The following is a 27,575-nucleotide window of genomic DNA, read 5'->3' on the forward strand; positions in this document are numbered from 1 at the left end:
ACTTATGTGTACTACTTTATTGTAAGGGATATAATAAAGGATGCAGACAAACAGTTCGATAAAGAGGGTACATAGGGCAAGGTCTGAAGAGGTCCCAAGTTCAGGGGCTTCTGCCTCCATGGAGTTGGGGTGTGCCACCCTTTTGGCATGTGGATACGTGTTCACCCACCTGGAAGTTCTCTGAACCCGTAGTTTAGAGATTTTTGTGAAGGTTTCATCATGTCGCATGATCCATTATTAACTCCATCTCCAGCCCCTCTGCCCTCTCTAGAGGATGATGTGTGGGCCTGGAAGTTCCAAGCTTAAAATCAAGCTTGATCTTTCTGTTGACTAGCTCCCATCCTGAAGCTACCCAGGAGCCTGTCAAGAGTCACCTCATTAGAAGAGAAGACTCTTCCTTCTATCGCCCAGGAAATTCCAAGGCATTTAGGAGCTCTGTGTCCCGTCCCAGGGTCAGAAACCAAATATTGGAATCAGAGTTGCCCCTAGCATACTTATCACTCAGGAAATTACAAGAATTTTAGGGAATGTGTGTCAAGAACCAGGACAGACACCAATATATGTTACTTGTTATGCTACAGTTCTCAATAACATGTTAGTATATATAAGAAAAATATACAATGCCTAGAATTTGACATAAAAGAAATAATGCAAATCATAAGACTTTATTGAGTATATGGGGTGCCTAGGTGGCTCAGTCATTAAGTGTCTGCCTTCGGCTCAGGTCATGATCCCAGGGTCCTTGGATCGAGCCCAGCATCCGGCTCCCTGCTTGGCGGGAAGCCTGCTTTTCCCTCTCCCACTCCCCCTGCTTGTGCTCCCTCTCTTGCTGTGTTTCTCTCTGTCAAATAAATAAACAAATAAAATCTTTTTAAAAAAAAAAGACTTGAGTATATGAAATAGAAAACCAAGACCTAAATGAGAAATCTCAACACATTTATGCATGGGAAGAAAAGACTCAATGTTTTTCAAATAGCAGTTTACCTGAAACTAATGTGCAGCTTAAGTTCCAAAGGAAATTCAAAAGGATTTGTTTTGTTACTTGAAAAGTTGTTCTCAAAGGTCATATGGAAAACTGATGCCAATTAATGGAAAAGAAAATTTGGAAAGGTTTTTCCTATAAGATACCAACATGTACTATAGAATAGCAATTAAAGTGAAGCTCTGTATAGGGATTATCTGTTAAGAAGGAAATGAAATCAGAACCAAATCAAATATAGAAATCCATAAGGAAATCAAATATAGAATCATAAATGTTGGCAGTTTGAATACTGGGTGGCAAAAAACATACTACCTCACACCATACACAAAAATAAATCATGATAGGTTAAATATTAAATATGAAAAACCATAAAAGTACTGAAAGATATCTGGTACTAAAGTAAGCGCACATGTATGACAAAGAGTTACAACTTCAGTATGAAAACCTCTCGTGCATCAATAACAAAGGACATTAGCAGGCAGTGGTTCACAGATGACAGAAGCACAGCACTGAGTGTAGGAAATATTATTCATGTGTTAATCAGTGATTAGCGGTCCACCTCATTATGAATCATACATATCAACTTTAATCATTCAGAATAAGAGACCATATATTATTTTTATTTTTACCTTGTTCATCTTTGTTTTTCATACTTCCTTTCTGTGGTAGAAGTTCCTTGAGCATCGAAAGGCTTGTCTTGCTCTTAACTCCGGAGAACAAACAGATGGTTACCAGAGGGGAGGTGTGTGGGGGGATGGCTGAAACAGGTGATGGGGATGAGGAGTACACTTACCATGATGAGCATTTTGGTACCCCCTGTGATAGCTGTGAGAGGTGGTTATTTCTTGAGAACTCCTCCAAAAGACTTTTGAAAACAACCTTACAGTTGCTAAGTGAATGTTATTGAACTGTACATGATATGTTGTTGCCACACTATTTAATAATCCATAAAGTTTTCTTAAATGGTTGATAAAATGGAAATGAAAAATACTAGAAGGTAATTGTAATAGTGAAGGAAACGAATCTTTTAAACACACAGAGCTGTCCAGTAAAGCCACATGATACACATAACTGACATGATTTCATCTATGCTTTTTCGGTAAAAATAGCAAAGGGAAAAAGAAAACAGTGCCGAAGAGTCCGTCTGCTCTCCTACCGAAATAGTGTATACTTATACCATTATACTTCTACACTTCAACGTAAAGGATTATTTTGACTGTAGCCTTTTTACCTTCCTTACTTTAGGATCTGAATTTCTGTATGTGAATCTGAATTTATAAATTGTATTTGAAATGTTGAAATAACTCTCCTTACTTGAGTTGCCATTTTCAGATTTACCATGCCTTTCAGTTCTTGATTTCTTGGGGTTTTTTGACCACAAGTAATTTGACACTACCTTATCTTATGTTTTATAGGCTGCTGGATCAAGATCAGTCCCTATGCCACTGTCAAATATAGCAGTGCCAAAATCTTCCATTTCACGTGTGCCCTGCAATGTAGAAGGGATAAGTCCTGAATTAGAAAAGGTATTCATTAAAGAAAATAATGGGAAGGAGGAAGTGTCCAAGGTAAGGTTCCGTGGGATGTTGGAATCCTTTTTTTTTCCTTTAATATTCAGAACTGTCTTTAAAATCCTTTTTTTGGTAACAGCTTTGTTAGCTATAATTCATGTACCATGCAATTTACCCATGTGAAATGTACAACTCAGTGTTGTTTTTTTTTTTTTTAGTATATTCCCAGTTGTGCAGCCATCACCACAATCAATTTTATAGCATTTTCATCACCCCACAAAGAAACTCTGTATCTTTTAGCAATCATCCCTCATTTCCTTCCAGTACCCCCAGCTGTAGGCAGCTCCTAATCTCCTTTCTTGATCTACAGCTTTGCCCTTTCTAGACATTTCACATAAATGGAATCCTAACAATACATGGCCTTTTGTAACTGACTGTTTTCATTTAGCATAATGTTTTTAAGGTTCAGCCATGTTGTAAGATTTATCAGTACTTCATTCCTTTTTATTGTCAAATACTCAGTTGTGTGGATTTTGTTTAGCTAGTCATCAATTGGGGAACATGATTTTGTTCCCACTTTTTTTTTTTAATTTATTTGACAGAGATCACAAGTAGGCAGAGAGGCAGGCAGAGAGAGAGGAGAAAGCAGGCCCCCTGCAGAGCAGAGAGCCCGATGCGGGGCTCGATCCCAGGACCCTGAGATCACGACCCGAGCCGAAGGCAGAGGCTTTAACCCACTGAGCCACCCAGGCGCCCCTCTTGTTCCCACTTTTTGGCTATCATGAATAATGCTACTATGAAATTCATATACAAGATTTCATGCGAACATGTTTTCATTTCTCTTGGGTATATACCTAGTTGTGGAATGGGTGGTTTGGTAGCTGTTTGTTTAACCTTTTGAGAAACTGCCAGACTATTTTCCAGAGTGTCTGCACTACACCATTTACTTGAATGAAGCTTCCAGTTTCTCCATCTTCACCCATACTTGTATTTCTGCCTTTTTTATTGTAGCCATCCTATTGGGTGTGGGTGTGGGCATCTTCTCATGGTGTGGCTATGTGTTTCCTGATGTTAAGCATCTTTTATGTGCTATTGGCCATTTGTATCTCTTCTTTGGAAATTAGATCATTTGCCCTATTTTAAAACTGGATTATTTGTCTTCTTATTGTTGAATTGTAGAAATTCTTTATGAAGTTTAGTCTCTAGATAAAAGTTTTTATTAGATGTATGATTTGAAAATCTCTCCCATTCTGAGGGTTGTCTTTTACTCTTTACTTTCTTGATGCTGTCCTTTGAAACAAATACTTTGTCAGTTTTGACAAAATTTGATATATTGTTTTTCTTCATTTTTTTCTTCCCTTTTTAAACGATTTTATTTATTTATTTGAAAGCAAGTGTGCACAGGCAGGGGGAGGGGCCAAGGGAAAGGGAGAAGCAAACTCCTCGCTGAGCAGGGAGTCCTATGTGGGCTGCATCCATGGACCTGGAGATCATGATCTGAGCCAAAGGCAGATGCTTAATCGGCTGAGCCAGCCAGGACCCCTATTGTTTTTCTTTTGTTGTTTGTATATTTGGTGTCATATTTAAGAAACCATTGCCTAATTTAGGGTCACAATGATACTTGTGTTTTCTTCTAAGAGTTTTTTAGTTTAACCTTTCCTTATGGTTAGGTCATTGAGCCATTTTGGATTTTACAAAAATGCTTTAGAAATTACCTCTGTCCCAGAAAAGAAATCTGGACACTACTGTGTGTGAACCTGTATTTGACGACATTTTAAATGTACACTCAACAAAAGAAAACATCAAATAGCCTTTGACTTAACTACCCCTGTGATTTTTTTTTGGGGGGGGGGACCAAAATAATTATTTAATTTATGTCAAATGTGTGTCTTTTCTTTAAGTAATGTGCAGATTTTAAAACTGATTTAATTTCAAAATCTAAACAGTTCAATTTTATATTTATAAAATTAAAAGGTAAGACTTCCTTTCAACTCTCTGTATTGCCTAGCAGATATGAGCATTGTGAGGAGTATCTTGTATGTCTTTCCTGATACGTGTGTGTATGCTAATATCTAGTGAGTCATTGTATGAATGTACCATAACTTAGAAGTCCCCTGTTGATGGGCATTTGGATTGTTTTCAGTTTTTGTCATCACAAGCAGTGCTACATGTAGAAAACATACACTCTTAAAGACAATTTTCCGGCAGTGAGATTGCTGGGTCAAAGCATTTGTATGGGGGCGCCTGGGTGGCTCAGTGGGTTAAGCCGCTGCCTTCGGCCCAGGTCATGATCTCGGGGTCCTGGGATCGAGCCCCTCATTGGGCTCTCTGCTCAGCAGGAAGCCTGCTTCCCTTCCTCTCTCTCTGCCTGCCTCTCTGCCTACTTGTGATCTCTCTGTCAAATAAATAAATAAAATCTTAAAAAAAAAAAAAAAAGCATTTGTGTGTTTTAAATTTTGATGAATATTGCTAAAATTATCCTCCCAAAAAGTTGTTCAGATCTTTATGGCTGCAGCAGTTGGGAGAGTCCACTGTGACAGAAACTCTGATGCCATATAATCAGCATGACGTCAGAAGCACTAAACTGTAGGTCCTTTATTTGTAAGGAAACTGGAATAGTGAGCTCTAAGGTCTTTTTGGGTCCAAAATATATGTTTCTGTGATTATAGTTTCATTTCCGTTTCTTATTTTTGCCACTCAGAATAGTGTATTTGAAGAACCAAGTCGAATTATGAGTAGTCCTACAAAGGTGGATACCAAAATAGTAGAATTGTTTTAAGTTATATTAACATCCTTTATGGAATAGTAATAAAATCAATCTCCTTTTTGGAAACTTTGGGTAATCTGTAGAGGAAATTGAAAACATGATTCTGTTCTGATGTCTAAAAAATTAAAGAATGAACAGAAAAATCTATACCTGCGAGAATGCAATTTTACTTTTCTTACTAGCAAGTCAGAGTAACTTCTTGCATTTTGGTCACGTCGTTCAGCGCATGTTTTTTGGATGTCTGCCATGTGCCAGACACCGTGGTAGGTGTTGGGGACAGTGTTGAAAAAAGCCCCTCCCCTGGAGGAGTATTACAGAAGTGCTAATCTGTAGATGCATACAGAGAGTTACGGAGTTGGTAAAACAGCTTATCCTTAGTAGTTGGAAGTAAATTTTTGGTTCAGTGGAAACAATGTGCAGAAATCAGGACACAAAACTGGTGTCTTTAATCCCTGAAAAATCATCTGTGGTGAGATGGTTGTGGAGGGTGAAAACCAAGGCCCTGCTGTGTGCCTCTGTAGACATCTCACATGATGGTTGTTTCTCTTCCAGCCCTTGGAGATCCCGGACGGTCGAAGAGCCCCACTCCCTGCTCACTACCGGAGCAGCAGCACTCGCAGCATCGACACTCAGACCCCCTCTGTGCAGGAGCGCAGCAGTAGCTGTAGCAGCCATTCACCCTGTGTCTCCCCCTTTTGTCCCCCTGAATCCCAGGATGGGAGCCCTTGCTCAACAGAAGATTTACTCTATGATCGTGATAAAGGTGAGAAGGAAATCATCCACTTAGATAGAGGGTTCGTTGTAGGGCCTTGCTCATTATACTTTCTTTGTCTTAGACCATTACATCCCTTTATTTTCTTTTGTGGAATGGTGGGATTGTGAAGGATTGGTCAATCTAGGTTCGTTCATTGGTTTCCCGTACCCCCTTCTTTGTGGCTTTCACAAACATCTTCCATAAATGTGTCAGAGAAGCACAGCGCATGGTTCTAACAGCTGATGAAAGCTCTCAAATGGAGTGCATACAGCTTTACATCCTAGAACACACAGGGTTTTCCTTGGTATTGTCCGAGCTAATGATTACTATGGTTGAGTTTATACTCGCATGCCTGAAGGTCGATTTTATAATCAGATTGACTGAGGAGGAAGTAGTTTCTAGATATTCTGTTGGAAGGATGATATATTTTTAACCAAGTAGGTAAAGTTTGATAAGTACCTACCAGATGTCAGAGGTTGTTATGGTATGTAAAAGAATTATTAACTAAAACGGATAAGAGGGTGGCACCTCTGGGATTTTTGTTACTTTTCGGCCTCAGCTGTCTCCCCTGACTCTTCTGTCCCTGTGTCAGGCACTTGGCCACCTCTTACTCTCTTTCTGTTTCTGGCCCCCTTGGACCCAGACCCAGATGGCAGCAAAGATTGCCCAGCTTCCCCCTCCCTAGTTACTTCCAAAGAAACGCTGAACTTATCACACATTTACTGCTTCTCACCACAGAGAAATTCACCATAGGCCAGAATTTTAAAACTTAAAAAGGTAAAAGTTATAGAAACTTACAGGATTTTTGTGGTCCTTGTCCTGATTTGACCGTCATTCCCCTTCTTTTTTTTTTTTTTTTTTTTTATTTAGAGGTATTATTACATTTAAATTGTCAGATTTTAAGTGCTCAGCCCAGTGAACTTTTACATATGTATGCACTCATGAAACTACTACCTAGATGAAGATACAGAACATTTTTAGCATCCCAGAAGGTTCCCTCGGGCCCCCTTCCCCTCTCCATCTGGAAGTAACCACTGTTCTGATTTCCATCGCCATAATTTAATTTTTTCATGTACTGTATTTTACAGAAATGGAATGGTGCATGTGTATTCTTGTGTCTGGCTTCTTTCACTCATCATTATGCCTGACTCTGCTGAGATGTTAAATAGCAGTTACTTCGGACTTTGTCTTCTGCTTTCCTTTCTGTGGTTGGATCTCCGTAGCCCTCTGCTTGCTTTTCACCCTTTCATGATTGACAAGCCTTGTGAACTTCCTTCCTCCATTAGGGATGTACTGAAGGCATACCATAGGCATCTCTTTCCTTCAAGTGGGAAGTCTTGATATTTCATAGAATGTCAGGCGAGGGAACTTTGATTTCACTGAGGCGTCATCCTACTGGCACAAACACCTTCAGTCATTTCCTCATAATATATACTCTGGATGTTTCACAGTTAAACAAAAAACACTTTGCTTCTAATAGGATTATGAAGGTAATTAGAAATATTTAGAGAATAGTAATTTGTTTTAGGCTACACGGGTGATAAGTGGCAAGAGAGGTCTGTCTTGATTCCAAAACCTGTGTTCTGTGTTTGTTATATCAGTAGAAAGGATAAGTGCAGTCCAGGTTGACTGCTCTTGCTATTTTTTAGTCCATGTAGTTGGGGAAAGTAAAAATAGCAGTAATAATAAGGCTAGGCAATTAATTTCTGGAGTTTTGTTTTCTTCTTTCTAAGTTTAATATTGTGCATAATTGAGAGACACTGAACCAAAAAGGAAGTGCATTAGGAAGATGATGAGTGAGTTCTACTCTGGTTAACTGAGAGATTGCCTTCAGGACATCTGTGTGCTAATATTCAGTGAGGCAGATAAATACATGGTTTCTGCATTTCAGAAAAGGTACTCTCTTAGATCCAAGTTTAAAACAGTATATGTTTTTACATAGAACATATGTAAGTTTAAGGAGTACAGTAATGATTTGATACATGTATATATTTTTGCAAAATGTTTTCCACAATAAAGTTAGTTACCATATCCTTCACCTCACATAATTACCATTTTGTTGTCGTTGCTATGGTGAGAACATTAAAGTTTTACTCTCGTAGCAGCTTTGAAGTATGCAATACAGTGTTATTAACTGTAGTCACCATGCTGTACCTTAGATCCCCAGTGCTTATTCATCTTATAACTGAAAGTTTGTACTCTTTGACTGTCATCTTCCTATATTCTTGGTTCCTGGCAACCACTGTTCTACTCTCTATTTCTGTAAGTTTGATGTTTTTAAGATTCCACATGTAAGTAAGATCATACAGTGTTTTTTCTGACTTATTTCACTTACCTTAATGCCCTGAAGGTCCTGTTCCTCTTGTTTTTGTTTTTGTTTTTTTTTAATGTAAAATGAGAACATTGGTCCAGATCATCTCTAAGACCCAACAGTTTTTTCCTAATTAAAAAAATAATTCTTAGTAAAGTGGGGGGGGGGTGATAATACCTACCTCAATATCATTATTGGGGTTAATGAGATATTGTAGCAAAGTGCTTATTAGCACAACCATTGGTCCATAGTAAACAATAAATTGTGTTGGGTGTGGCTAATTGTGACTTTTTAAAAAAATCTGCGTAAAAGTTATGGAGCTCTCAATCATTTTAGACATTTTTCTCTATACTACAAGACTATTTCAGCTTGGGAATTAAGACACTAATTTTTTAACATATTGACCATATTTAGCTTTGAGCATTACTTTGTGATTGAGATTAAGATGATGTTACTGTTCCCTGGAAAAATAGGTGACCGTATATTACAATGTGCACTTTCTAGTTCTTAAATAAACCAAGTCCCCTCTTTGTGAAGAAAAAATTAAAATAACATCTATCTCTCTAATTTATGCATGTATGTCTATACATACACACACGTATGGACTTTAGGATCAGGAATGGAGGTTTATGTATTCAACTGAGTTTATCCTCCCAGTTTAAGAAACATTTGTTGAACATGGACTGTATGTCAGGAACTCCACTAGAGAATGGAGGAGAAGTAGAAATGAATAAGATGTGAAATCTGTTTTTAAGGTATTTATGGTCTAATATGGAACAATAGTAACATAAACAAATAATACACTATTATACAAGTATGTTCAGAATACCAAAGGTACTAAAGAGTGAGTTGTTATATAGTTTCTGAAACCTACATATGTTACGTGATTTGAACTATAGAAATAGTCTCTGAGTTGTTATTTCTCTATGTACAGACCGAATTTTGTGTTTTTTTAAAGATACCCATTCTTATAATTTGCATTTTCCAGTAAAGAAAAAAATGGAAGCTATACATTTTGAATAGGTTTGTATTACTAACTATGAAGATAGAATTGATACTGTGATTTTGTAGTCAACTTGAATATACTTGGAGTACCTACATATTCTGCAGTTCCTGTGAAGAAACTTTCTCTGTGGTAGAGTAGCCGGTTCAAACATTGTTAGGCCCTGGATACGTGTGCTCAAGAAGGGAGGGGGTAGCCATTGTGAATATGTGCTCTCATGAGAGATGTGCTAGTGAGCTGATTAGTTTTCTAATACTCATCTGTGATATACTTAACCTTTTTGTGATTTTGCTAGCATTATTTCTTCCTATTCCTAACATACAATCTTTTCCGTGAGCCATGTATAATTTGAGACCTGTAAAGTAATTTCAATTGATGAGTATATTGGTTTTTTCCTTTGGCTATTTCAGTTGCAGTGCCAGGACAAAAGCACTCTGACTATTGAGAAAGGTCCAGCCATTAAGAGACTGTTTTCAGGTTTGGGATTTCTTTTTCCTTTTTTTGCTAGGTTTTCCCAGTGACCTAAAGGCTGGAGACCGCCTGGTTACATGTATAAGTTGTCAGGCTAACAAATGTAGTACCCACCACAGTTACTACAGTGTGGTCCGTATGGAGAATTCAGGATCCAGAGTAAGAGTTCTCATCTTGACATCCTCAGAATATACCCTTAGAGTTAGCCTAAATTTTTTTACATTATCATGGCCAAAATGCAAGGCAGAAAAATAGTCACTTATGTAATACAAATGGCAGTGTCAGAATATTATTTTAGCAGCTCTGCCAGTGCTCCTCATGGTGGCCAGAGTGGAGCTGTGTGATCCACAAGCTTGAGACGTGAGCCTGCCACTTAGAGTTGATCTTTGGCACAGTTCACTTAGGCAGTTGTTCTACAGTTCTGCAGTTTTGCAAGATATTTTGGAAACATGGATCATTCTAATCATGAAGTCAACTGAACCATTCTCCTCAGGCCAGCTACTAACAGTCATATTCCAAGAGTCCATAAATCGAGTACTTGGAACTTAAACTGCATTTTCCCATAAGAACAACGTATATTATGTGGATGGAGTTTCCCAAGGCCAATGCATATAAGCCTATTTACCTCATACTGTGATTAACTCATAAATATTAATATTCCTAAACTTTGGTTGTTAGGACTGAGTATCCCTTGGTTGTAGGGGAGAAAGAAATGAAGTATTACCTGGTCTTTTCTGGGTCCAGGGCTGCACCTAGTCAGACTTTTGAAAGAGACTCTTTTTTTTTTTTTTTTTTTTAAAGATTTTTATTTATTTATTTGTCAGAGAGAGAGAGAGAGAGAGAGAGTGAGCGCACAAGCAGGCAGAGTGGCAGGGAGAGGCAGAGAGAGAAGCAGGCTCCCCGCTGAGCAAGGAGCCCGATGTGGGACTCGATCCCAGGACCCTGGGATCATGACCTGAGCCGAAGGCAGCGGCTTAACCCGCTGAGCCACCCAGGCACCCTGAAAGAGACTCTTTTTGACATCATCTTATTCCTTTCTACTTACATTTTAACTCTATTTGCATTTATCTCTAGGGCTCCTATATCTCTAGGGATCTTCTTTGACCTTTTAACCCTTTATCTTCTAGAGAGCCTGTAATCAGTTGAGATTTTGTAGTACTTTTCTTTTTGTGTTTTATATTATGAAAATAAATATGTCATACATACTGCTTTTAGCCACTACATCTTAAAATCACTGCTTTTGAGCCTGAGTCTGTTTTCTCTATCAAAAAAGCCTCATATAGTTCTAGGATGCCTTATTATCCTAGAAGAACCTCTTGGTGGTAAAGTCACAGAGTATAGAGATAAAACACTGCAGTATTCCGTGGGTTAATGATGACCTATTCTAGAATCCTGTCCCTAACATCATCTCCCTGTTTCTCTCTTTCAAGATAACATGTAAAATCACTTATATTCCCATGTCTGACAGCACATAAGAAGCGTCCAGGAAATGCCTATTTCCCCTCTTTAGGAAAATGTTCACAGTTTCACTGAGGGCAGATGCTATGCTGGCACTCTCTGGATGACGAGTTATTATTTATAATTCAAAACTAATAAGTATGCATTTCAGTTCTAGTAGGTACAACCCAAAGTCCAGAATAGAAGCAAACTCAAATTGATTAACATGCCTGCATATATATTTCACTTAATCTCCTGTTATCTATTCACCAGAATATAAGCTCCAGCAGGAGCAGGTAACCTCATTTTGCTCCTTGCTTTCTCCTCAGCAAATGGAGTAGTGCCTAGCACGGAGTATTGCCTAGTGGAGATTCTTTTGGGTATTCCTTTAGGACATTTACTTATGGTATGTCCTTTTTTTCCCCCTAAGATTCTATTTATTTATTTATTTATTTGACACACAGAGAGATCACAAGTAGGCAGAGAGGCAGACAGAGAGAGAGGGAAGCAGGCTCCCTGCTGAGCAGAGAGCCCAGTGGCAGGATTCGATCCCAGGACCCTGAGATCATGACCTGAGCCAAAGGCAGAGGCTTAACCCACTGAGCCACCCAGGCGCCCGGTATGTCCATTTTTAAGGGTGTATTTTATAGCTGTGTTGAACATCAGTATCTTTTTCTTTAGGTTATTGTATGTGTTAGGCTTTTGAATGTTCGGGAAGGTTGTGATAATGTCCTCCTTTCCCATCGTCACCAAAAAAAAAAAAAAAAAACAAGACAGTAAAGAGAACTAAACAAGTAAGATTATACTAATTTAATGATGGGCTTTTGGTGGAAAAGAAGCCATGAAGTTCAAATTCCCTATTGAACTGCTGTGAAGGGTTGTAACTTTGCTAAAATCCAACTCATCTTCCACTCTGATCAGGACAGGGGAGAAAAAAGGGTATCAGCTAGATTAGAGGAAAAGGGGATCTATTTAATTTTTTTCTCCCTGTTATCTTTTGTGTTTCTTTAAGAATATCAACACATAGGGGCGCCTGGGTGGCTCAGTGGGTTAAGCCGCTGCCTTCAGCTCAGGTCATGATCTCAGGGTCCTGGGATCGAGCCCCGCATCGGGCTCTCTGCTCAGCAGGGAGCCTGCTTCCTCCTCTCTCTCTGCCTGCCTCTGCCTGCTTGTGATCTCTCTCTGTCAAATAAATAATAAATAAAATCTTTAAAAAATAAAAAATAAAAAAAAAATAAAAAAAAAAAAAAGAATATCAACACATAGAGGTCGTTCCTTACACCTTGTCTCCTTGTGAGACTAATAGAAGGCAGGTCCAATGAAGCTGTTACCTGAGCTATAAGATTTTAATTAGAAGCATGGAAGGAATGTGATCAATCATCTGTTCCCCTCCTCATATCTCCAGTGAGGGCACTAAGTTGAGCTAAATCAAAACGTAGTAAGAGAGAGAGCCTAATGGTAATGAGCTCCGACTCAGGTGCAGCCGGGTTGAATCCTTGCTCTTCCACTTAGCAAATCATGTGTCCTTGGGCGAGTTACTCAACCTCTCTGTATCTCAGTTTCTTACCTATAAATTAGGGATAATGATGGTACCTGCCTCATAGGATTGTTGCAGTGATCAAATGTGCTCGGGTGATTTTACTTTTGTCATCTCCTATAATATTACCACAATCCTATGAGTAGGGGACAGTGTTGTTATTTTAAGAAAGGGGAATCTGAAGGTGTAGAAAATGAAGTAACTTTCCTAAATTCTTTGGAGTCCAACAGTGATCTTCTGTAGGAACCTCCTACGACTACTGGCTACCCTTGCAGGAGGAATAGCCTTATGCAGGCATTGAACTGTGAAAGGTCCTGGTGTGTGGAGAGCAGTCAGAAACTGTGTGGTTAGAACACAGGGGTGAAGGGTGGGGAGCAGAAAGCAGCAAGAGGAGAGAGGTTGAAAGGTCACTGTTTCATAAGGGGCCTAGTAGGCCTTCTGAAGAGAAATGACAGACCAAGCACAGATCTTTGTTAGCTAAAAGATATGACCAGCTTTATCTTTAAAGGCCACACGCAGGTGGAACTACGGAAGTGGAGACAGCAGAAGGACAAGATAAGGTGCTATTTAAATAGTTTAGTCCTGTAGTCCCCAAACTTATTTATCACGTGTCCTTTCAGCAATGTTTAATCTGTTCATATATTTCTTTTTTTTTTTAATATTTTATTTATTTGACACAGAGAGATCACAAGTGGAGAGAGAGAGAGAGGAGGAAGCAGGCTCCCTGCCTAGCAGAGAGCCTGATGTGGGACTCGATCCCAGGACCCTGAGATCATGACCTGAGCTGAAGGCAGAGGCTTAACCCACTGAGCCACCCAGGCAGCCCTGTTCATATATTTCTAAGTTATGTATGTATTTAATTCATTCCACAAACTAAATATGTACTAGTGAAGCAAACTTTCTTATTCCTAAAGACAGAAAGTAAGCATATGTAAGTGTTCTAATATTCCTGCATGTCAGCAGATTGTTTTGTGCCCTGAGTCGGGAAACCACAGGTGCAGGGCAGAGCAAGACTGGGGGCTGCAGAGGAGTTAGAGGACAGGGACTAAAGAGGAGTCAGCAGTGCCTGGTGGCTGGCTGATCGATGGATGAGGTATGGGAGGGGCAAGGCCAGGTTCTAACAGAGTTCTAGTTTGGGAGATGCAAAAGGTGATTACCACCATTAATTAGGCACTGAGTATCAAAGAAGGAATAGGCTTTAAGGAGAAAATAGTCATAAGTCTAAGATTCTATGTTGGTTTCTGCCCAAAGACATTATAATACCATTTTTCTTTAGCAAGAATGGGGGGGGGGGCAGAGTAAATACTGAGTTTTACCTAATACAGTAAGACAACATTTAAAGCATTTTTGCTTTGTCTTCTATTTTGCACATAGTTAAGTGCTCAGTAAATATTTAAGTGAGCATTTAAAATTACAGGGAAATTTTTATTTTAAGTGTTTCTTTTTCCCCATTAGCACACTTTAGGAGCAGTTTAATATGAACAGTGTATTTTAGCTTTTTGAAAACTGACATCCTGGAAATATTTCCATTTAAAAAGCTCAAGAGTATAAAAACTAAGATTGTATCAGAATGATTTTCCTAAGAATCTCAATTACTTTTATTTTTTTTAAAGATTTTTTTATTTTTTTATTTGAGAGGGGAGAGGTCAGAGGGAGAAACAGACTCCCCACCGAGCTGGGAGCCCGATGGGGACTCGATCCCAGGACTCCAGGATCATGACCTGAGCTGAAAGCAGTTGCTTAACCAAATGAGCCACCCAGGTGCCCTTTTTTCTTTTTTTTTTAAAGATTTTTTAAAGAATCTTAATTACAGGGGCGCCTGGGTGGCTCAGTGGGTTAAGCCGCTGCCTTCGGCTCAGGTCATGATCTCAGGGTCCTGGGATCGAGCCCCGCATCGGGCTCTCTGCTCAGCAGGGAGCCTGCTTCCTCCTCTTTCTCTGCCTGCCTCTCTGCCTGCTTATGATCTCTGTCTGTCAAATAAATAAATAAAATCTTAAAAAAAAATTCTTAATTACATCTAAAGCTATAAAATATTCTATATAATATGAAATTTATTTTCAGTGTAACTATTGTGATTTATAGTTAAAAGAGGCAGGATTTTAGTCTATAAATTGGTTTGAGGACTGTGTTCAATAAAGTATTTTGCTTTCATTTTTAACTGCCATGTCAGGTAGGCAAATTCAGCGTGACCAGTTAGCATATCAACAACTCTAGGTCCCATTTCAAGGTAATAATAATAAGCCCTGTTCTGCATATCAGGATTGTTGGTGGAAGAAAGTTTGCACTTACTGTGAGTACACAAAAATAAAGGAGCAGCTGTGATTTGTGTGCTTAATTTACAAATTGTTAATTCAGTAAATACTTAGGGAACAGTAAGTGATTAAAACACCTCCCCCCATATGACAAATATTTGATTAATGGAACCAAACATTTGGAATGTAAGTTAAGCCCAGTATTCAAAACACAATCTTACTTGAAGCAGAGTTCAAAAATGTAAGGACCTTACCTCTTTTATTGAATGCTGGTCTAAGGGAGATACTAGCTACAGCTAATGTCTTGTTTTATTAAAATCCTGTAACCTTCTCTTAAAGGTTGACTTTGAAATTTTAGAGACACCTTAGAGACTACTTGTAAAAGCCAAATTTTCTCCTTGTTTCCAATTTGGTCTTGGAGTTAACTGAACGCATTTTCAATACAATTGGCAATAACAACAGGTTCCAGAATTTGTTGCCAAGGAATGCTGTACAGTTTTGTGTTCTCTCCTGATTACATTAGGCTGTCGAACCACACTACAGCTGATAATTTCATTTCCTGAAGCAAAAGAAGTAATTTTAATACTAGAGTGGTAATTATTTAGGTCCTATTTTTAGTCAGTCATACTTCTAATCTAACTCTATTGGCTACCTTTTCATTATGCTTCTCATCTGTCATTGAGTATAGTTTTGGTGGAACTCTCACTTACCAGGCTCTTACTCCACTGTGAAGATAGAATAAGAAGGACATTCTCCTGGTTAGATCTTTGTAGAAGAATCTAGAGTCCGCTTTAGACACTGATTTGAATTTCAGGATAATAGAGGATGACATTATGAACTGGCAGAATCTATGCTAGGCAGTCTCAACAGGGGAATCTGGTACTCCACGTGTTACCCTGCCTCCCTACCAGACACCAGATCTTACCTTTATACACCTGAATAGAAGTAGAATGCGTGGATCTTTTAAAAATGACTTTCTTGTTCCTCTCTTCTGCTGAGAAAAAGTAGAATAGGTGCTTAATTTCGGATGGTTCACCATTTTAAATTTGCAAACTAGGAACAACATGTGCTTTCTACTGTTAAAGTCATATTTATTGAGAGTTCACTATGTTTCAGGCATCACCTTGATTCTTTTATACATGTTTTTCATAGCTATGTATCAGTAGTTTCATTTTGTAGATCAAAAAAGGGATCACACTTTTCCTATTCATGGTGTCAGGCCTGGTAGAAGTCAGGCAAGGCAGCCTGATTCCAAACCAGTGTTTTGACCTTTTCATGATTGGCTTTCAAATCTGGCTCTGTTAAAAGCATGTGGGGGTTTTACCAAAAAAAGTGGAGGGGGGAAGCACATGCTGGGGAGGAACCCCAGACTAATTAAATCAGAATATCTTAGGGATGAGGTCTGGACAGTGATATTTATTGGTATTTTTGAAACCTCTCTTAATGAGTCTAATGTGAAACCAGAGTTAAGAACTGCTGCTCTATAATTGCATAGCTTGTTTTAATACTAATTTCACTTAATTTGATAAAGTGATCTGATAGTAAGAGACATCTAAAGACTTCGGGCTAGAATAGAACCATAGCAAAGATTTTACATACCTACCTGCAGAATGACTTGACTGAATAATATGATTTTTTATGCTGAAATTGTGGACCATATTTAATATACCAGAAATAATGAAGGCCATATATAAGGAGAAATTCAGAAAACTATAAAAGTACATGTAGTTTAAAAAAATACTGTTTCTATGTGGAATTCCATTGTCTAAAACATCTCTAATTTTTTCAAGTTTTAACTCCTTATCATGCGTTTAAAAATATTTGATAAGCTACTTGTATTTTAATGGTAAATATGGTACACATGTATAAGTATTATCTATTATAACAGCCAATAAAATATTTCCATACTCCTGATTTTCAGAGTTGGGTGATTCTTTAAAGAGATAGATAAAACTATTATAAATACAGACAGAATCATATTTGTTAGATTTCATTTTATTAATTGGCATTGGCTATGATGTTGTAAGAATATAAAGTAACATTTAATGTGAACTAAATGTCTAGTCATTTCCTCCTAAGAGATAACAGAATGTGAAAATGTATCATGCTTGTGAACAAGAGGGATTGAATTAAGATTACTGTGAGACTTTTCATCTTGAAGTTCCTGAGCAGACATGCTTACCTCACATTTATGTTCTGTTACTGAACTCTTCATTAAATTCAACACAGGGTTTTAAATGAATCTGTTAAAGACTCCAAGTCTGAAATGGATAGAATAGTTGTTCATGTGAGTTGTTTTTATTTATTTATTTATTATTTACTTTAGAGAGAGAGAGTATGGGGGAGGGACAGGGAGAGTCTTAAGCAGACTCTGTTCTGAGCATGGAGCCCAATGCAGGGCTCGATATCACAACCCTAAGATCACAACCTGAGCTGAAACCAAGAGTCAGACACTTAACTGACTGTACCACCCAGGTACCACTATGGGTGAGGTTGTTTTTAAATCATGCCACTTTGTAAGTGAAAAAATACCTTGTTTGTTAGGACCCTTAAAAATGCCACAGGATTTTAGTTAGGAGTGGTAATTCCTTTAGTTTTCTAGAAGCTCAGAAAGGCATTTGTGTTCAAAGTTATACAACTAGTGACAGAGCTGAAACCACAGACACGGTGTCTCCATTCTCTCTTCCTCTTTGCCCTCTACCAGATTGCATATTTACCTGAGGAAAAAACTCCAGATTGAACAAATCTGTTGGTTTCAATTTTTTTCCAAGCTTTGTCTTTCCAGACCACCAAACATTCAAATAAATGTTAGATATATATATTCTCAACAACAAAACCCAACTTTTTTTTTTAATATTTTAATTTTTTTATAAACCTATATTATTAGCCCCAGGGGTACAGGTCTGTGAATTGCCAGGTTTACATACTTCACAGCACTCACCATAGCACATACCCTCCCAAATGTCCATGACCCTACCACCCTCTCTCTACGCCCCTCTGCCCGGCCACCCTCAGTTTGTTTTGTGACATTAAGAGTCTCTTTTGAAAACCCAACTTTTTTCATTGAAGAGGCAAAGAGATATAATAGTACTGAATATTATCTTTCTAAGATAGCAGTATATTTATTATTTAACATTAAACAGCCCCCCACCCCCCAAAAAAGAACAAGAATGTTTAAGTGGGTAAAATTTTTAAAATATAAGCCTCTGAAATTAGAAAAAATTTAGGAAGAAACACTATTTGATTTATTGTAGATGTTAATAAGACAGTCAGTTTTGTAGACTGTCCAACTCACATCTAGCTTTCAGTTCTGGGAGAGTCTCTTAAAGCCATTACTGAAGTCAGGAGAGAAATCCTGCAGTCAGCTTGGTGATGTAGTACATAAGTAGAGCCCAGGAAACTGCAGTTGTGGCCAAGATGACTTTTCTGAGTGCTGATGGGGAGAGTCCTTGACCACTGACACGGTCACACTCCCGCCCAAAGCCCAAAAAGGCTTGTCATAGCTGTCGAGCCCACGGCTTCAGGCCAGTTGTGCCTTTCCCGGGTTCTGCCGTCACCAACAGGAAGCTCCACAGAGGCATCATACATCTTCTCTCCTTTGCCTTGCATTGCCTCTATGGGCCTTGTTGCTGCTTGGACGGGAAAGTGGGGTCAGGCTTTATTACACCGAGCTCAAGGCCTTGTTCTCACCACTTTTTGACTGTGGATCAGTCTTTTCCATCTGGCCTCACTCAAGTAGAGAGCAGCAAACTCAGACTCTAGCCAGGTTAGTGATGTTGTGCATCCACCTACGAGAGAAAATTATATTCTTCCTGCTGCCTCTCATTTGTTTAAGTAATGTAAGATGAATGTTAAAAAATTTAAGAAAATCCTTAAATCTGAATGGCACGTGAAAAAACCAAACTTAATTCTAAGACCCAGTTCCTTCCAAAGGTCTATAGGAACATCTGTAACCATAGTGACAGAGAAACTGGTTTTTTAGGTTTCACAGTGGTGTGGCCCTTTGTAGATAGTGATTTCCCAGAGTTATTGCCATATTTAAACCTAAGCACGCATCTCCATTCCCAAGACTAACATAGATGCTCTTTGAATCATTCACCAAATACACTGTGTGCCTCAAGAGTCTACTTTTTCTAAGCATGTCTTATAGTTCATTAATGATGATAAAAACATCGCTATTATTCAGATTCTGAATATTATGCTGTGTTCTGTAGCCTATACTAAAGCAACTCATCAAAATTGTGACAAACATAATTATGGTGCCTTGCCATCTTTCAGAAATATACGTAAAAATCATACATCTCAATAGAATGTGTGCTTAATATTTGAGCAGTGGGGATTGGTTTGCATTAAGTCAGAATTTGTTTAAATGGGACTATTATTTATACAGGTATGTTACTGACTTTACAACTTGGCATCTTACAAAGATAATGACACATTTTGGTGGATTTGAATTTCCAAAATCCTTTGCCAGGTAGGAAAGGGAGAAATTACATATAGGTTTTATGGCCTTTCATGAATAGACCATTTTCTTTTTTTGGTCAAAAATGTGAAGAAAACATATTAGGTAGAGATGCTTTTAGATTTCTTATGCTTCTAGTTGCAAAAATACAAACTGCTGGAAAAAGTCTTTTATATAAGACCTTTTAAAGGAGAACTTCTGAGCAAATTCTGTTTTCATAGTGGGCTAAGGGAAAAAGACATTATGTAATGTTTCTGCTAGGAACGTTTGTAATGAAGATTATTCCACATGCTAAAATTTTTAATTAAATCGGTTGGACAGTGAGAAAACAGAGGACCCTATATTATAATCTCTTATAATTCTCTTGCATGATTTATACATATTACCCCATTCATTTACATTTTGAAATACATACCGCTGTATTTATTTTTCAGATTATAGCTCTGCTTTATTCAAAATGCAATTTCTGGACCAAAATAACGCCCTTTTATGTTCCGTGGTATGGCAGATTACTGTTGCATCGAAGCTTATATTTCTAAGAAATGTACTACATGAGGTTGTTAGTAATAGCTGTGCAATAAAGGAAGTTCTGTGGTGGAAGCAGAGGGGCCATAGTGGATAAACTGGGCAAAAGGCTGCTTGTTTGGAAATCAAACTTAATTTAAAAGAGCTTTCAATCACTAGTTAATATAACTGCTTTAAATTTACAGACAGTGGGAGTAGCTCACCGTTACCCAAGTACGCTTCATCTCCCAAACCAAACAACAGCTACATGTTCAAACGGGAGCCCCCAGAGGGATGTGAGCGAGTGAAGGTCTTTGAGGAACTGGCGTAAGTAATGTCTTTTCTATCAGCTGGGATCTGCAAAGCTGTAAAGCTTTTTACTGAGACCAGTTGATTACAGATGAATCAACTACTCCATCCAGCTGATAATGCGTTTTAAAACCAAATTATGAGAAGAGAATTGAATAGGCAGAAGGGATCTTAGTGGAGAATTGGAGTCTATGTGTTGGAAATATATTAAGCTAATACACAAAAGCTTAGAAACTTATCCCTACAACCTAAAAGATCTATTTTTTAATCATTATGAATTATCCTTTCCAAAGCTCTACTAATTTGGATGGCTAACAAGACGGTGTTCAGCGGCAAAGTTAGTATCTAAGATGGCTGGCCTTATGACAGGATCCCACAAGCCAGAAGGAAACTAACTTGTCTCCCTGTAGATACATCTAGCATGTGTATTCGTTTAATGTAGACGTCTCATCCACAGATTTTTTTTCTTTTTGAAATTTCATAAATTAGAAATTAAAGGAAAAGAGGTTCATGCTGTAAATACTTGGCAGAGTAGCTCAGGAAAAAAAAAAAAAAGACTGTGTGAGACTGTGTGGCTGTTGGACTCACTCATCCCTTTGTCCCAGTACAGATGCCTGGGGGAGGCCGCTGTACTCTTGCAACCTGGAAGGGGACAGAGACCGGTCTTGCAGGAGTTGATGGCTTAGTTCCTGGGAATGGGAGGGGAGGAAAGTCTTGAGGACCCTGCTCTGTTGGGCTGACTGGCTCTTTGCAAAATTCCTGAAACTTTTTTTTTTTCCCTGACTTGTTAGTAGAAGTATGTATAGTGTTGCAGAAAAAGGAGAAAATGCTTAAAACCAAATATATGATTAGGTAATCCCTCTCTCATTATACTTTTCCTTAGCAGAAATGGTCATTCTAACCTGGCATAATCTTCAACTATAATGTAGGAGGTTTTCCATCTTCCTAAATGATTGAAAGCAAACTAATGATCTCGGAAAAAAATTGCCCAGTCCTCTTGAAATCCTTTTGTCTCAAATATCACTTGGTGCTGTGTACATCTGTAGTCTGCCGGCTGACTTGTGCTATGGAAGATGTTTACCCCTCTGTGTACACTTACCTCATTCCCCACCATTCACATTGTAGCTGTCGTAGAGAACTCCAGCTAATTCAGAAAGCTTGGAAGCTTTTAGTGATTGTAAATGTCATTTTCTTTTACGGTTTTAGGTCTCGTCAGCCTATCTCAGCCCCTCTCTTTTCATGTCCTGACAAAAACAAGGTTAATTTCATCCCAACCGGATCAGCTTTCTGTCCTGTAAAACTTCTAGGCCCTCTTTTACCTGCCTCCGACCTGATGCTCAAGAACTCTCCTAACTCAGGCCAGAGCTCAGCCCTGGCTACTCTGACCGTCGAGCAGCTCTCCTCCCGGGTTTCATTTACGTCTCTTTCCGACGACACCAGCTCGGTGGGCACCATGGAGGCCTCCGTCCAACAGCCATCCCAGCAGCAGCAGCTCCTGCAGGACCTGCAGGGCGAGGAGCACATCTCTGCTCAGAACTATGTGATCATCTAAAACCGAGGGGGAGCTGGCCTCTACCCTACCTTCATGGATTAGGAATTAGACCTCAGACAGCTTATCTGCATGGAGGGACAAACTTTCAGAACGCCACCACCACCAACAGAATACTTATCAGCATCATAAAGTATCTTAACACTGATCTTGGCAGGGACGGAACTCCTATTCAGCAGTTTTTGTGGAAAGCAGGACTGCTTGCAAAATGTGTGTGTCATTCAGCGTTTTAAGTGGAGACTATGCATTTCATAGTATGTTTGACAGATTAGTACTGTGTCCTGTGTTTTGTTCCAAATTCTTCAGTATAAATAAGCTCTATATCAAAAAGTTGCCTGTCTAAATAGAAAATGTCTTGCTGTGTTTTGTCCTATGGAAAATACTGTACTTCAGGATTATGTTTACAATTGATCCAGGTGTTTGTTTCTAACTTCTATAATACATACAATGCAAAAAAATAAATAAATAAATGGCCACAACAGTTGCACAGTGCCCACCCTATGGCCTAGCTTCAGGTACTTCAGTTGAAGTCTAAACTCAGGTAACTTGGAATGTATATCATATTGGGATATTAAATATTTCACAGCTAAAAAGCTAAAGAGGGAACATCACTCTTTTGCCTTTCCTTATTTTATGCATTTCCCTTTCCTCATTACATTCCACATTCTTAGAATAAGAAGTGCATTCAACCCTAGGAGAACAATAATCCTGGACATGGGTGAACATGAGGAGAACCAGCAAATCTGTGGTGTCTGACATCACTTTTGTCATGCGGTTACAAGTAAAACACAACTGTTGAATTCACTGTTTCAACATGTGTACATGTGGCTTCTTCTTCTTCTTCTTTTTTTTTTTTTTAAACAAATTCAGGTGTTGCTCAGTTCCTGACTGTTAAAATGTCGCAAATGAAGTGTCTCTGGTACCAGGCTGTACATAAACATTCCAATTGTGTGTGTTGGAATTTAACAAGAAAGTCTAGGTTTAACTGCAAAAAAAGTGAACTCTCACAAGGGATGGGTGAGATTTTTTGTTTATATTGGCCATCAAAGTCACAAAGTGCTGTTGTTTTAGCTAAAGGCATATTAATGTTCAGTTTCTCTCTCGGAAGTTCTTTAACTTGAGGGTTTACAAATGTCACACTTTTGGTTATTGTTTTCCTCCAGCAGTTGAGGTGCATGAGTCGCATTCATGTGGAGAGAGAATGTGTGGGTCTCAGAAGCAGTGCAGCACAGAAAGCTGGTTGTTTGGTGACTTAGAAAAGCAGTAGTTTGCAGCTGTCTCTTCAAGCCTCTCCTCACAGTATCGTGGATGGTTCTGTTAGTATTTCAGATGTGCAAAGTAAAGCAAAAACCCAAATAAATCGCCTTGAACTTGCAGACTTGACCTGAATTCTCAACGAAGTTGTGTGATGAGAGCCCTAGATAATCCCAGTTGGTCAGTGGAAGAGCCCAACTCTCAGACTTTGTTTTCTGCAGCACAAAGAGAGTCTCCAAAAGCAAAGGGAAGTTTTTGTATTTTTATTCCGTTGCTTTTAGTTCAGTAAAGCATAGAGTTGTTTCATCTGTACCTACAGTATATGGCACTGTTTTCTTAAGAATTAGGGGAATAAGGTGCTTACAGTCACAGGAACGTTTCAGTTCCCTTCAGTCATTCCTCGGGGTTTCTTTGTTTTATTTTCTAAGGAGGTTGAAGAAGGAAGAGGTGATAGAGAAGAAAGCAACACCATTGATTTTTTTTTTTTAAGAAATGATATATATATATGTATATGTATATGTTTGCGTGTGTATGTATTCTGTGTATTATTTTGTCATGATCCCAATTATCTTCTTTCCACCAAAGTTTGCAGTAATATTCTCTCCTGAAGGTGCATTCTGGCTCCTTTAAATTAGTCAGTGTTATATTGTAGGAGACTGTCATGGAAAAGGACTCAGTTTACTTTTGCCATTTTCACAGGGGAACCTTTTAAAACAATCTCTTCAGCAGCAGACACCTTTAACCCTAATAATCTCAGGCCTTGATGAAAATACTATATTTTGTAGATTATGGTTAAAGGGAGAAAATTATTAGTTCTGTAAGATAAATATGAGCTCCATTAACTTCTGATATCTGGTTTAGCATTACATAATGTGTTGATCTTACGCTCTGCTTTTGTCCAAATATGATGCAATAGTGTATCAATATCAATTTCTGAAAGATGGACTGAATGGTTTTTTGGTGATGAAATCTGATGTACGATATTTATAGTGACATGTGCTTTTATTTTCTCATGAGAAACTAAATATTAATTGTGTTGTACATTTGTTCTTAGCATATATTAAAGTTTTGAACCAAATGTGTTAAAGCGTATGCTTTGCCACGTAAACTTCCCAGAAGTTGTTGAGCTCAAATGTATCCTACATCCAGCTGTAGAAATTTGTCAGAAATTGTTTAAATTTTGTATATAGTTGTACTGTTTAATTCTAGCCACTGCGCTGAACAGTATTGGAGTTACCATACAATATGGCTTTACACAAGGAAATGTGTGGCTTTTGTTTTGTATTTTTTCGGTATAGAAGTTCCTGTGTCTTATTTAAATAAAGTTATTAGTAAAACTGGAATAGTTCACATATGTCTTTGGAAAGACTGGGTTGTTAGCATCTTACCTTGACAGAGAGGGACTCAGATCAGGTTGATGGCGGCGGTATCCAGTGCTCACTGAATTCCTGACGTGCATCTCTGGCACTGGAGGGCCTCTGACTGGATCGGATTTCCACAGCCTGATGTCTTCTGGACAGGTCATTTGCATACTTTCCATCACAAGGTAAGAAGCTGGATGACTAAAGCTCTGAGTCTTTGTACCGATCTCCCAGCTGTAAGCACCTTAAAGAGAGAAAACACTGTCCCCAACTCTTTATTTTATACCCAGGAATTATTTATGGAAATAATTTAAATTCAGTGACATCACCTCAAAGGAAGTGTGGGGTATTCCCTGCAAAGGAAACTGTGGCAAAATTTTTAATTTTTTACTCTTCATTTAGCTTTAGATTGGGATAAGAGGGAGAAAACCTTAACAGAACAAAGGAGTGTTGATGTTATGCCCAGCTATCCAAATAGGGTCATAATAGGCCCCATTTTGGTCTCAGGCCACCGCCTGAGAGCAAAAACAAACCTCTTTGAGAAATAATTTATTAGCAGAGTGTTCCTTTCTGAAGCACATCTCATCAAAGAGGTTGTTAAGATTTTACCTTTAAGATTAACTTAAAAATAACATGGCTGTGCTTTGGGCTGAAAAAAAAGTAAAATGTAATTTTTTTAATGGTGAGATTTATCAACCACCTTTTTTTTTTTTTTAATTAACATATAATGTATTATTAACCCCAGGGGTACAGGTCTGAATCACCAGGTTTACACACTTCACAGCACTCACCAGAGCACATACCCTCCCCAATGTCCATAACCCAACCACCCTCTCCCTACCTGCCTACCCCAAGCAACCCTCAGTTTTCTCAACCACCTTCATGAGGATGATACATAATTTAGGCAGGAAACTACCTTAGGTTAGAAGTTCATTGCAGGTGGCTGTGAAGGAAAAGTGGAATTCTCAGCTCCGTCTAGACTTGACTCGGTCATATAAGCTTAAACAGCCCTGAGGAACAAGTTAGTAGTTGCAAAATTAAACCTAAGGAACTAAAACCAAAACAAAACAAAAACCTAAAGAACATGGAGGGGGAAAATAGATCCTAAGAACGTAGGTGCTTAGCCTTGTGTTAGCTAAAACTAATCACTTGAAGTTTGTGAATAGTGCAAAATTAACTGTTTGCCCCCAACCCTTCCAACTCTGAAGTGCCATTATTCCTACATGTTCCCAGCAGCTCCTCCCTTCGACCCCATCTGTGGGACTCACAAGTCTTTGTGTGTGTGTGTGTGTGTGTGTGTGTGTGTGTGTGTGTGTGAAGATGGGTCCTTTAATTCACATCTTGAGTCACACCTGGAATGCTATCATCTAGCACCCCAGTTCTGGTTTTCTAGAGGACGTCTCCTCTCGGACTTCTTGTCTCATCTCCGCTTCATTGATTAAATGGAATGAAGACACTGTCTTGTCCCATGTGGTACTAAATCAGCTCTTTTCCTTTATAATCCAATTCTTCCTTTTTCCCAGAGGACAATTGGAATCCCATGTCCTGAAGTTTTTCTCCACCTAAACCTCTCATATTTGCCTTTCTGTCTTCCTATTATTTCACTGTTAAATTTCAAGCTGCAGATCAGACAGCTATGTCTTATGGACGAATTTCTTTTGAAATGGAATTCCGATGGCAAGGAAACAAAATCATTTAGTAAACTAGACTTCCAATAACTATAGCTGTAGACCAGGGGTCAACCAACTCCTGCTTGTGGCCAAATCTGCCCCATGCCTTTTTTTTTGTAAATAAAATCTGACTTGAACAAAGCCACACTCAGTCACGTATAAACTATGGCTATTTTGCAATAGAGACAGTCTGGCCCACAATGCCTAAAATAATATTTTACTATCTGGTCCTTTACAGAAAAAAATGTGCTGACCTTTGCCAGAGACCAAAGAATAAACTAGATATAGATAACTTATATCATAACATGGTGGTTTTTTAAATATATCCACAAATTCTTCGATACTCCCCTCAGAGAGGTAGAGCTTCATTTCCCTCCCCGTGAAGTGTGGGCTGAACTTATGAATGGAGTGTGGCAGTGATGGCTGTCACTTCCAAGATCAGGTTGTGAAAAGGCTTCTGTCTTGGGCGTGTACTCTCGTGGATCACTATGGGAGAAGCTCTGCTGTGAGGATACTCAGGAAGTCTGCGGGGAGAGGCCCACATGGCAAGGAGCTTTGGCTGCCAGCTAACGAGGAACTGAGGGCCCCTGCCAGCAGCCATGTGGGTGAGCTTGGAAGCAGATCCTTCAGCCCCAGCTGAGCCTTGAGATGACTGCAACCCCAGCCGGCAGCTTGGCTGCCGCCTCACGAGAGACCTTGAGCCAGACCTGCTAAACCACGCCTGGGTTCCCGAAACTCCGAAACCCTGTGAGATCAGCAGTTTGTTGTTTTAAGGTGCTGAATTTGGGGGTAATTTCTTACATAGGGTTAGATAAATAATACAACACAGCAGTGCCCTGTGTGCCTCTTCCCCAACCACATAGACCCATTACTGCCACCGAGATCTCCCCTAGGGTCTTATTATGCTATAATGTCCCCTCGGTCCAGAAAGTAAGGCTTGCCCTTTTAAAATAAATACTTCTTGAAAAAAGCCCTGTGGGGGGACGCCTGGGTGGCTCAGTCAGTTAAGCGTCTGACTTTGGCTCAGGTCATGATCCCAAGGTCCTGGGGCTGAGTCCCAGGTCAGGCTCCTTGCTGGTCAGGGAGCCTGTTTCTCCCTCTGCCTGCCTCTTCCCTCGCTTGTGTGCACGCGCACTCTCTCTGACAAATAAATTCTTAAAAAGAAAAACCAACAACAACAAACAAAAAACCATGTTGGACTAGGTTGAAGATAAAGCTTCCTCATACAGGATTTTGTTATTTGAACAACTCACAACGTTACATATACTGTATATGCCTAAGAGTTATCTTGTCTAATATTAAACTGTCTTATCGAAGACAATGGGGAGAGAAATTAAATCCTCGTAGAAAACCATTCCCTGTGGAAAATGATCCAAGAAGAGGTGGGACAGGTGATCAGTTTTCAAGGCTGGAAAAAAAGAAAAAGCAGAATCTCAAGAAA

General features: G+C 38.9%; 1 protein-coding gene across 1 annotated transcript in view; it reads left to right on the top strand.

Moving 5' to 3' along the window:
• Positions 1 to 24,446, top strand: part of LOC111147183 (glucocorticoid induced 1) — a 108,866-nt gene extending 84,420 nt beyond the window's left edge. Inside the window, exons 5-8 of the mRNA XM_022503074.1 lie at positions 2,398 to 2,550; positions 5,813 to 6,023; positions 20,198 to 20,318; positions 21,507 to 24,446. Of these exons, the coding sequence (XP_022358782.1) occupies positions 2,398 to 2,550; positions 5,813 to 6,023; positions 20,198 to 20,318; positions 21,507 to 21,852 (831 nt within the window). The 3' untranslated portion in view covers positions 21,853 to 24,446. The remainder of the gene's footprint in view (positions 1 to 2,397; positions 2,551 to 5,812; positions 6,024 to 20,197; positions 20,319 to 21,506) is intronic.
• The last annotated feature ends 3,129 nt before the right edge of the window (positions 24,447 to 27,575 follow it).

This window comes from Enhydra lutris, unplaced genomic scaffold, assembly GCF_002288905.1.
Source record: "Enhydra lutris kenyoni isolate GAN:26980312 unplaced genomic scaffold, ASM228890v2 scaffoldscaffold16, whole genome shotgun sequence".
Taxonomy (NCBI): Eukaryota; Metazoa; Chordata; class Mammalia; order Carnivora; family Mustelidae; genus Enhydra; species Enhydra lutris.